This window comes from Chanos chanos, chromosome 8, assembly GCF_902362185.1.
Source record: "Chanos chanos chromosome 8, fChaCha1.1, whole genome shotgun sequence".
Classification (NCBI taxonomy): Eukaryota; Metazoa; Chordata; class Actinopteri; order Gonorynchiformes; family Chanidae; genus Chanos; species Chanos chanos.
In genome coordinates, this window is record NC_044502.1 from 45135438 (window position 1) to 45147183 (window position 11746).

The 11746-nt window shown below is 43.9% G+C and overlaps 1 protein-coding gene across 2 annotated transcripts; it reads left to right on the forward strand.

Moving 5' to 3' along the window:
- Positions 1 to 15: 15 nt before the first annotated feature.
- grhl2a (grainyhead-like transcription factor 2a) lies at positions 16 to 11368 on the forward strand. 2 transcript variants are annotated; one of them, XM_030782167.1, is made up of 16 exons: positions 16 to 32; positions 935 to 1121; positions 1486 to 1544; positions 1783 to 2104; positions 2401 to 2459; positions 3670 to 3826; positions 4136 to 4247; positions 5483 to 5577; positions 8497 to 8655; positions 9140 to 9227; positions 9580 to 9716; positions 9806 to 9843; positions 10462 to 10550; positions 10673 to 10767; positions 10960 to 11015; positions 11254 to 11368. In XM_030782167.1, exons 1-16 carry the CDS (start codon positions 16 to 18, stop codon positions 11366 to 11368), a joined length of 1785 nt encoding a protein of 594 aa, XP_030638027.1. The 2 variants fall into 2 exon arrangements, with proteins under 2 accessions (XP_030638027.1, XP_030638028.1); XM_030782168.1 differs by having other exon boundaries at positions 1786 to 2104.
- Positions 11369 to 11746: the final 378 nt, after the last annotated feature.

Below are 11746 nucleotides of genomic sequence, written 5' to 3' on the forward strand. Positions count from 1 at the left end.
TACACCGGAGCGATCATGTCACAAGATGATAAGTAAGTTGTGTGTGATGTCTAATCGTCGCAAACGAGTCGTATTTGGAATGTTTTAATTTTTACCCAGTCTGCCTGTCCACAGGAGCCAAAAAAAAAAAAAAAATCTGTTTGTGGGAAATATTTTTTTCTTTTGTCTAAAAGAGGAAGCTGCTAGACAACCGCGGTCGAAGAGCGGATGCTATAGTTCAATCAGGGTCTCAACACAATTGGTTATACATTTAATGGGTTTAACGGGATAGTGTAGTTTTAAGACGTGAGCGGAGAGGACTCTGGGAACAGTAAGTACATTGTACACCTCTCATGCCCTTGGGCACGTCAGGGTTGTTTTTGCCTTGTTTTGTGTAAAGGGAACGGCACTGAGTGTGTGCTTTTTCAACACTACGACCAGTAGTATTTGCGGTTCTTAAGAGACAGGTGTCAAACTGTACACGAGCAACAACATTTTAAAGAACAAAAAGTTCATTAACGACCCAGGAAAGCTCTACAAAGACCCCGTTCGTCTTGCATGTATGTTCTTGTCTGTCAGTTACAGCTTTCATACCCTATACATTTTTTCTCTTCAGTGTTGCATCTCAAATGGACATACATGATCGCATTTCATTTCAACAAATCAGAACGACAAGCCTGATTTGCCATAACCCGTGTTAGAGTGTTCTGTGGAGACGACATTTAGCAACGCCGAGCGGGACAATCCCGCAGCTACTCAAAGCAACTGCTCAACACCAACTATGATAAAAAAAAATGTCTTTGTTAGTCGTAAACCTTTGCATGAGTATTTAACAACTCACTTTACAGAGGTTTAACTAAGTAAAAGTTTTTAAAGTGGATTTTCCAGATGTCATTAAATTGTGGGCATATATTTTAACGAATTAATATATTTTATTGTCTATATCGCATTACAGCAAGAGACTAGTGGTAGTAGTGCCAAACGAGATGTCCGTCCAGTCGCGTCGAAACTTCACGAGTGAGGACGAGGCATGGAAGTCTTATTTGGAGAACCCTCTGACCGCAGCCACCAAAGCCATGATGAGCATCAACGGAGACGAGGACAGCGCTGCGGCACTGAGTCTCCTCTACGATTACTACAAGGTCAGACGTCTTCACGTTTTACGACTTTACTATCATTAGTATCGCTTAACGGTATATGTACAGATTTGTCTTGAGTGGTGCTAATATTTCTCCATGGCAACAGATCACACCCAGCTCTCAGGCTGTGGTCATTTGCATATCATTTGCATGTAGTAAACTCTGAGATATATAGATATACGTTTATCTCGAGCTTACTTTGTCCCTTATTTACTGTTGGTTTAGTTTTATTTTTGTTTCTCCTAGTCAGTTCTCACAAGTGAATGCAGAGACTCTGTGTTTGGATGACGCTCACCGTTGTTTTAAAGCACTTAAAGCATTTATTTTGAAGCACTGTGTGGTCTTTTTTTTTGTCTCGTTTTCTCAGGTTCCTAAAGACAAAAGAATGCTGCCTATCACTAAAGTTGTAGAGGATCATGAAAGGAGGTCAGTTTTGCATCATGTACACTCCACTGGCGATATACACTCACACAGTGAGATGAGCACTAGAGCAGGACAGATCCCTCTTTCTTACAGACCTTTCTGACTTACAGACCTTGTGTTTGCTTAGTTTTCCCCCAGTTTAGGGTGGGTTAGGGTGAAAGGCCATGTTCAACATGTGTAGCCGCGAAGTGTCTTCCCCTCTGTTTCGTTTCCACGTTTCATCCATGTCAATGTCTCCAAGGAGTTGCCAGGGAGACCTGGAGTCCCTCAAGACGGTCCCTGTCAATCTGTCCCTCAACCCCGAGACGCTCAGCACCGAAGCCAAGCGTGAACTCTACGGGTCATTGCCGGTGGAGGGTGGCGTGGTTGCCACGGTAAAAGCTGAAGTTTACACCCCGCTGTTTTCCAGTCCCGTCCATCCGCAGCAGGGTCTGCAGTACCAGCGCCCCGCCCTCCAGCAGCTCCCGCAGGAGAGCGCCGCCGCCGGCCACGGCGGCTACAGGGACGAGCGACGCAGAACGCCCGACAGCACCTACGAGGACTCCTTTCCTGGAGACAACACGGTCAGTAAATAGGTTACTGGTCCAGAAACTCTTTTATTTATTTATTTATTGATGTACTTATTTTTGACACATAAGATATTGGTGTTGAACAGTGGTGCAGATGGGAGGAAAGGGCTGTAGCCAGGTGTTTCACGATGCATCTAGGACGTCACCGGTTTTGGACCAGTGCCAGTCTCCTGGCATGTTGAAATGTCCCGCTCCGCTGTCATTGTTGTATGTGTGTTTATAAGGGAAATTTGAATCACACTTAAGTGTTTACTGTGCCTCTAATCTGCAATGTCGATGTTTTGAAACAGAAATTCAGAACACCAGCTACTTTGGGTGCGGAGGAGTTCCTCTACGACCAGTCTGGAGCGTAAGTCCTGTGGTCTTTGTCGTTTTTTCTCCCTCAGAGAGGTCTGCTGAGAGGGCTACACGGTTCTCTTTTCTGTTCAGACAGTTTTCCTGTCCTGCTCTTGGTTTTAGCAGCCTAAATTGAAGAGTGAGAGCAAATGTTTGGCTCTGATGTCTTCCGTTTTGATCTTAATCTCTTTAATGTTTCGAATTAACGCACTGTTCATTGTGATATGCTGTAAAATATGTAGTCATTTAGATTGAAAAACACACATCACATGACGCTCTATGCCTTTAAAGTTTAAAGGAGGAGATGAAATGTGAGGACACTGAAATATGAAGTTGTGCTGTGTTGTTTGTATATATACTCCTGACTGGTCTCGGGTGTTTTTTACTCTGTTATGGTTTGAGAACAGTTTTCCTCAGGGTGTGTGTATTTCAAACATTTAAAAAGAGTGTCAGAGACAGAGAGAGAGAGAGAGAGAGAGAGAGAGAGAGAGAGAGAGAGCCTTGTACCCGGATCCTCTGCAGCCGTTTCTTGGTTCAATCTAAACATTAATACCTGGAATTACTGTCTGTTGTCAGAATTACTGGAATTATCGCCAGCATTTTTAGACAGCACCATTGTTCTGTTGAGGGTTTTCTCTGCGCGCCGTTAGGCTGTAATGTCTCTCAGTTCTTTGGCAGACATTAGAACTGTCCAAATAAGCTCTGAATAGCCACATAGCGGCGTTATTTACTGGTGAAAAAATGCTCTTCGAATGACATACTTTGGTGATGAAGCAGCTTAGAGTACAGAAGTGGAGGAGTAGTTTTAAAATTGGCTTTACTTTATTTCCCCAGTGGGTTTCAGTACATTTAGTCAAGAATCTCTCTGCTCTGGCAGAAGACATGGAGAACAGAATGAGGTAGGATGTAGAACTGGCATCCCCCCATCTGCTAATAACATTAGACTAGTTAACTATTTCAGTTTAATTATTACTTAGGCAATCCAATGCTCATTGTCCCACCACGCTGAGCCAGTCACATGCCAAACGTGTGCCGATGGTAGGTCAGAGTGAGCAGAGGCAAAAGCTCTGGTATTAATACATTTACTCAAGTTTAGGGCGATACCAGCCGAACGTTTGTTTGAATCCATCCTCACTTTGTTTAAGGCTTGCGTTAGAGAATGCATGAACACTGCGTGCGCTTTATTTAAACGAATAAACGTCTCTGGTTCTCCCCTCGAACAGAGACTCTTTCCAGTACGCTCTGGAGGCCAGCTGTTCGCTGCGGGACAAACCAGGGGAGGACCCTATGACCTACCTGAACAAGGGTCAGTTTTATGGCGTCACACTCCGTGAGACCAGTGTCAACAAGGGTCTACGTCATCCCATCAGTAAAGTGCGGGTAAGTGGCCAGTTACTGTCACTAACGGCAACCACAGCACAACAACATGACGACATGAAACTATGAATCACGAGGCCAGGTGATCTGTTTTGTCAAGTTGTGCTAAACGCTGATTCATATATACGTGTCTGTGTGTGTGTGTGTGTGTTTGTGTGTCAGTGTGTGTGTTTGTTTTTCTTTGTTTATGTGTATATGTGTTAGTGTGTGTCATTGTTTGCTGTGTGTGTGTGTGTGTGTGTGTGTGTGTGTGTGAGATATGTGCTCTGATTGTCACTCTGTCCTCTCCCTCTCTCTCTCTCTGTCTCTCAGAGTGTGGTTATGGTCGTGTTTGGGGAAGAGAAAAGTCGAGATGAACAGTTAAAACATTGGAACTACTGGCACAGCAGACAGCATACGGTTAAACAGAGAGTCCTGGACATTGGTAAGAGTCTGCTTTACTCTCCTTCACAACCCAGATTCTACTGCATTTCCCCCATGTGATCCATTCTGTTGTGCATGTTCTAGAACTATGAACTACTCTTGGATTAGAGGTGATCAGGCCTTCCCCAAAAGGTTCAGGTTCCTTTAGAATTTTTCAGAATGTCAGTCTAACTCACCTGATATCAGCTATTGTGGACGTCTGAGAGAATCTTAATATCTGAGCTGGGTCGCTGTTAAATGTAAGATTAGAGAGTGTTGTGATATTCAGTTAGTGTCTACGTGTCCTCTGTCTGAGGCTAAACTGCTGTATCGCAGGCTTTTTGTCTCGCTGTGAGTCTCACTAGTCACCTGGCGTGGGTCACTATTCCCCAAACCCCGATCCACCTCTCCCTCTGTCTGGGGACCGGGGGTGGAGGGAATCCCCTCTTTTGTGTTCTTCCCCTTCTCCATTCATCCCGAAACCCATCCCTCATCCACTGCCCTCCTTTCATATCCCGAGAAAACTGTCTACAACACTAGCTCCACGCCTGAGGCTGTGTAATCCATCACCTCCTCCAAACAGATGGGAAACTTCCAGACAATGAGGGTCAACTCAAGGGAGGGGGTGTATTAGGGGGAGTTGGGGGAGCGAGTGTTTTTTTGACACCTGGAGAATGTTCTGGTGGTCCTGTCTAAAGCAGGTGGCAGCCCTACACCTTGTATGTTTGATTTTTTTTTTAAGAGTTGGAACCTGATCTGACCTGCTGAGGTGATTTGAATAACAGTATGTAGGATTTCTCCAGAGCACCTCAGGCCACCACTGTGGATTTGAATAGGAACGTTGAACGTTTGTGGGGCAAATCACAACCCCCCCCCCCCCCCCCCCCCCCACCCAAAAAAGAAAAAACAGATGCCAACTCAGGGGGTAGTCAGTTGGCTTTCAGTATTCATGGTCCAAATGGTCTTTCTTTTATCAGTATAGTTCCAACTTTGCTATATATAGCAATTCATCCTTCAGTATTAAAAGACTTACTGGTTTATTTTGACTGGAGGAGTACATTTTAAGCTGCTGTATCTTTACTAGAGAAATAACCTTTCTTCTCTAAGTTGTGACTTACTAAATGGTTCTATCTGCTGCTGCTTGGGTAGGCTGTGTGTGCCCGTGAATCCTCCATGTGTTTGTTCTAGCCCCTCGTCCTCTCAGTGACATACCACACTGACCTGTCTGTCTTCACATGTCTCGTTCTGTTTCGTTAGCTGATTACAAAGAGAGCTTCAGCACCATCGGCAACATCGAGGAATTTGCCTACAACGCCGTCTCCTTTACCTGGGATGTCAATGAGGAGGCGAAGGTAAGGAGGCGAAGCATGCTCCTCAGACATGAGACCTACACCTTTAGAGGTAATGTCATCTTGCCACGGGAAAGACGAAAGCCATTAGGAAACTCTGACGTGGTCGTCGTCATGGAGACCCCGCTGAAACACAGATAGCCACTGGAAAACTTGCGGTTTTGACTCCGCCACAATAGCTGAATTGTATTGCGTGTATTTTACGTTCCATACGTTGCACAGGAAAATGTAGAGAGAGAGAGAGAGAGAGTGTTTAGTGAAAACATCCTGAACTAAGGGTGTCTCCAACAAATGACCATGTCCCCGCTTGCTGTACCTTTGGGTCAATGAACATTGTGTTTGGAGACGCAGTCCTGCTGTTTGTCTGGGACTTCTTAAATACACTCATGAGAAGAGCCTCAACCCACTTTGCTTGGCCTGTATTTGCTTTCTTAGATTGGCCACTTTAGTGGGGGGTTTTCTTGGTTTTGAAGTTCTGTTAGTGTGTGGTCCTACCCACAGAGGAATACAGAATTGAGTGACTCATAGCAGTCTCTTCGTAATAGGCCTGTTGCTTAATTTTGATATATGAGCAGTTTCTATGCTGAAGGACAACATTACTCATATCATGTGAAGTGCTAAGAGGTGATGAGCTGAGCTTGTTCTATGTGGATTGGGCTGCGTGTTCTGAGTGCTCAAATAAAGCACGCGCATTAAGATATTTAAATGGACTGCTGATGAGAGCGCCGGTTTAAAAGGCTGAACTTTTGGGGACTCTTTGCAGTAACTGTTGTTGAAGAGTGTGCTGAGGTGAAGACCGTGATAAAGGGGGTGTTTTTCGTAAAGGTCAGAAGAGCACAGCCTTTTCCTCCCCTAGTTTCCTTCTCACTATGGTGAAAACAACAAGAGAGTGGAAGAGTATTGTCAGACGGTTATGTGTCATGGTCGCCTTTGGCATGCTGCACATACGCGGACACACACTCACACACACACACACACTCGCGCACACACTCACACACACACACTTCCCTCCTACAGTCTGAGAGCCTTTACACTAAATCAAAAGGAGACCAGGAAGGGAAAATGTGGAAAGTCTCACTAATGTTCTCAATTCCATATGGAAGGCCAGTTGACCTTTCACCTTATGAACTGTGAAAGGGAGAGAGGGAGGGGGGGGGGGGTGGGGGGTTAAAATGGGGGCGACGTGTTTATAGTGATGTTTTTGAGTGACGTTTTTACAGCACGTAGGAGTGTTTTTTTTTAACTGCTTGTCTGCTGAGTGAATGCACATGGACGTGAGAAAAAGGTGCAGCACTCATAACGTAATGCCACAAATCATCTAGATAAACGATGAACAAGCGTAGACACGATTCCTCTGGCATCGATCAGTGGGAACGGTTTTTTTTTTTGTTTTTTTTTTACACTCAAACAGTGCGCTGTGAAGATTCTCCTCCTTTTGGGTTGCTGTTAGTAGTTTTTCCTGTCTTGTCAGAAATGTTGATTCACTGAAATTCAGTTCCATAGCAAACAACTGGTTTGGAACAGTTGTTTTCACTTTACTGAAAAGCAAACACACCTTTCAGGCCTAAATCTCCACAGTCAGCAAATCCACCTTTTTGTTTCAGACCCATTTAAATCTACTTTCCAATAAAACTGTCATTATCAATCCGTGATCACTTACATTATCCAATAGTAGATTCCACTATTTCATAAATATTTCCTGACCTGTTTGATTTTTTTTTTTTAAAAACAGGTAAAGGCTTGTGTTATGTGGAGAGTTTTCGAGCTGTTTCAGAGGAATGTCAGTTTTCTCTTTGTGGGGGGCAGTATTTTACCTCAATCCACCACTCAATGGCACTGATCTCCAGACCAACCTTCCCTGACCTCAGAACCATCACTGTGACTCCAGTCTCAGTGTCTGCGGAAAGGCTGAATGCCACAACGCTGATCGGAGATCAGCAGAATGACCCAAAATCCCACCTTTTACAGTTGTCTTACGCCTTAAATTCGACCTGCTTCTAGGGTAGCGATGGGGGATATCGGATACATTACTGAGGTAGCCACCCACCGGCTCCATTCAGCTCAGGTGTGAGTGTTTGTGAGTGTTGGTGAACAGTGGACGATGGAAACAGCCTTTTAATAGGTGAAGATGTTTGTTTAACTCGATGACTTCCCTCCACACTGTCTGTCTCCCAGTCTGTTTTGTCCACTGGAGCAACGTGTTAGCGTGATATATCGGAGACATGACAGAGTCCGCAGGCGATAAACGTGTGACGATGCTTACACTAATAGTACTGTAGTTTATTACAAAGCCCTTCTTTAATGCTACACATACACGTACATTTTTGTGTGGGGGTTTAATGTAGCAGTTATTGCGGTTGCTAAGGTTTATGACCCGCTCAACATGAAAGGCTGATGGTTTCAAGCAAACGGTTCTGTCCCAGCCCACGGAGACATGCTGGAGCCAGTCGTCTGCTGGAGAACCTATACAGGAGATGTGGGCACTGATAAGGCGCTTAGACTCTGTCACTTTGCATTGTGATTACATGGTGTAAACGCAGCTATTGGAACTCTGTTTTCAATAGGTATTTTGATCGTCATCTCTCTCTCTGTAGCTCAGCATGAAGACTCCTGACTCCTTCAGTAACAAAAGGGATTACTGGTTTGCTAGTTTTACCAGCTGCACCAAAATTTGGCTACTAGTGAAATAGACGCAGACACTGTCTGTAATTGTTTGAAAGCTGTGTTGCTCAATAACAGTTAAACAGTGATGACGTAAGCTTGAGTCATCCTCAGAAGGAGAGTTTGCAAAACATGTTTATCAGGTTTTCAAAATCGAGCCCTGGGAGAGTTCTTGAAACATCATACAAAATGTACAGTCTCTTTTAATAATTCCTTTATTTATGTGATTAATCGATTTATTTGTGTTTGTTTGTGCCACAGATCTTCATCACGGTGAACTGCCTGAGTACAGACTTCTCCTCCCAGAAAGGAGTCAAAGGCTTGCCTCTCATGATTCAGATTGACACTTACAGTTACAACAACAGGAGCAACCGGCCCATCCATCGCGCCTTCTCCCAGATCAAGGTCTTCTGTGATAAGGTTAGAAATGACATTGTCACACATGGGCCAGCCCTCTGTCTGTCTGTCTGTCTGTCTGTCTTTCTGTCAGATATGGATCAGAGTGTCTGTTAAAGTAAAAAACGTAATATCTCCTGATCAACAATGTACAGAAAACATATGTCTGTATAGACATATAGATATATGCACATATATCTGTAAACATATATCTATATCTATATATCTATACATACAGCTGTGCTGATCTTCCAGTTAATGTCAGCACCATTTAGAACAAACTAGTGCTTGGACCAGTGTCTTTGAAAGATGTGTGTCTGTGTTTTTTCTTTGATAGTCACACGAGTACAGACAGTCATGAGGAGGGGCAGTATCTGTACTGAATTAATATCACTGTTCCCTGGCTGGAAGTGAGGGGTTTCCATGGGTGTCTAGTCAGGACTTACGGCTGTTTGTCGCCCCCTGTCTGCACGCGTGGTCATTAACAGTCCGTAATCTGATTTTACAGGGGGCAGAACGAAAGATTCGAGATGAGGAGAGGAAACAAATCAGAAGGAAGACCAAAGGTCAGGCATCTACTGGGCAGGGTCACCATGGTGACAAGACTCTAAATATTCAAAGTTCCAGATATCACGTGTATTTATGTATTCATCGCGTCTATTTTCTCTGTCCTGTCGTATTGTTGAATGCTCTTTTGGCTGCTTCAGTGGGCTTTAGAAATGTAATATAAATATATCATCACTTCATTTAAAAATGACTATAATTGGATGTATTGTGTCATTGAATGAATACAGGACAAGTGCAGCATTTTAAATGCTGCTTTGAGAATTTATTTTTTTTGTTTAATGCTATGGACGGTAACAGTTCAAAGTTCACGCCACAGAAAGGCTGTAGTTTATTCATAAAACGGATCAGAGGTGATATCTCTTTGTTTTTTCTTCTTCACAGGAAAGGGGAGCAACGCAGCCGCACTGCCTCTGAAAAAAACAGACGTGACGGTTTTCAAACCCATGACAGATCTGGACTCCCAGCCCGTCCTGTTCATCCCTGACGTTCACTTTGGGAACCTGCAGCGGGCTGGACAGGTGAGTACTGCTGACGACAGACGCATCCTGCCTTTACTCAGCCTGAATCAGGTGTGACTGAAAGCACTCTTCACTCTCTCCATCCACAGGTGTTTGCCTTTGGTACTGAGGAGGTGGACAGTGATGGGTAAGTCTGACCAACGGTGCTCTGTCTCGGTCTCACTGCTTAGGGATCCCTGTACAGACGAGGGGCAGGCATTCAGGAAGGCTCCTCAGAGAAGGAAAATCAGTCTTATGTCCAGTCCATAAACTTTTCCTTTGGTTTTACAGAATCTAAACCATTCATAAACATTCCAGCGGTTTTAAGTAGTTATAACTTGACAAACATTTAGGACACTTTGTGAGGTGTGTCCCTTAGAGTTGATGTAGCAGCATAAAGAGAACAGCACCTGAGGACTTCTTGTGAGAGGACCAAATCTGATCTGAAACATTTTATTTTCTTGAACGATCAGTAAAATAGGATTTTGTTAATTAATACTAATTGTGTTTGTCACAAGGTTTCAGTTTTTGTGTTTGAGGTCAACCTGTTGAAATGACCTCATCTAGTCATGGGTGTAGACGCAGAGTTTGGAATGGAGGCTGGCTAAGTCTCCTCTTGTCAGTATGAAAATGATAATAATGATGATGAGCAGCCCATGGAAAATGCTTGCGCTCTGGTCATTGTGATTTAACAATGTGGAAGTTGTGTCTTTATATCTGTGTTGTTGATTGGTTGGTGAGTGATGATGTCATTGGGTCACAGGAGTGTGGTGGTCAAGAGAATGTTCCGAACATCAGAGGATGATCCCTGCTCACCCCCGGCCAAGCAACTAAAAGGAGACTCACCAAAGAAAGGTGTGTGTGTGTATTTTCACTGGACAGAGGATGGAGACAAAGCAATGTCTGTATTGTGAAAGTCAAATCTGTCGTGTGTGTGTGTGTGTTGAGTCTCATTAACCCAGACTCTGTCCCTGCAGTATTACTCTATGTGAGAAAGGAGTCAGATGAGGTGTTTGATGCACTGATGCTCAAGTCTCCAACACTGAAGAGCTTGACTGAAGCTGTAAGTGCCGTTTGTGTGTTTGTGTTTGTAAATGATATTGAAATGGTGTATACTGGAGTTACACCACTCAAATACCTCCTTCTCAGTGAAGCCCAGGCTTTTATATATGGGTTTGACTGTCATTTCTGTAAGATTTTGCAAATTACAGTACTGTAATGAAAACCAGATTTGAGACAATCTGTCATATTTCAGATATCAGAGAAGTACTCTGTGCCTATGGAGAAGATGCCCAAAATCTACAAGAAAAGCAAGAAAGGGTGAGGAATGTATTAATGACACACAAACCATTAGTACAATCACTAGAACTGTTTTAGATTCATTTGAGCTACACCGATGTGTCTGCACATCTGTGACCTGACCTTTAATGTAGCGAGTAAACTGCACATGTAACTGCCATCTCGTTTGGATATTTACCTGCATGCAGTCACAACCTGATTGGTTACTCATAAGATCACCTGACCTGTCCATGCATCTCTCTGTCCTCTGACCAATCAGGATTCTCGTCAATATGGATGACAACATCATCGAGCATTACTCCAATGAGGACACGTTTATCCTGGGCATTGAGAGTCAGGGTGACTTCTTCCGGGTCACGCTCACTGAAATATGACATCGTACATCTAAATGGCACTGATTGGTTCTGTGTCCCCACTGGGGACTGTGCCCTGAGCATCCAGTGGCCCTCTGTTACTCACACACGACACATCTGTGGTTTAAAGTGGCACTCAAAAACAGGAACTCCAGGTTTCCTTCTTCTCTACGGACTGTTGTTATCCCAATTCTACTCAGCATAATGTGTACAGCATATGCAACAGGTCATTTGAGGACACCATGTAAAGAGGTGAAAAATTTTCTGACTCTCAGGCTCTCCCTGGTGATCAACAGAGGAATGTCACCTGTGGTTAACCCTCATCTATGGATCCTATGGGAAACCTCCTTTCAACCTGGACTCTACCTCAAAGCCGCCATCAGAGAGAAGCATTTACTA

Excerpts from the sequence above, each read along its gene's own strand:
- grhl2a (XM_030782167.1), top strand. Across the intron at positions 9,717-9,805 it reads ACCTGCAGCGGGCTGGACAG|GTGTTTGCCTTTGGTACTGA; the intron begins GTGAGTACTGCT and ends CTCCATCCACAG. Across the intron at positions 10,768-10,959 it reads TGACTGAAGCTGTAAGTGCC|AAGTACTCTGTGCCTATGGA; the intron begins GTTTGTGTGTTT and ends CAGATATCAGAG.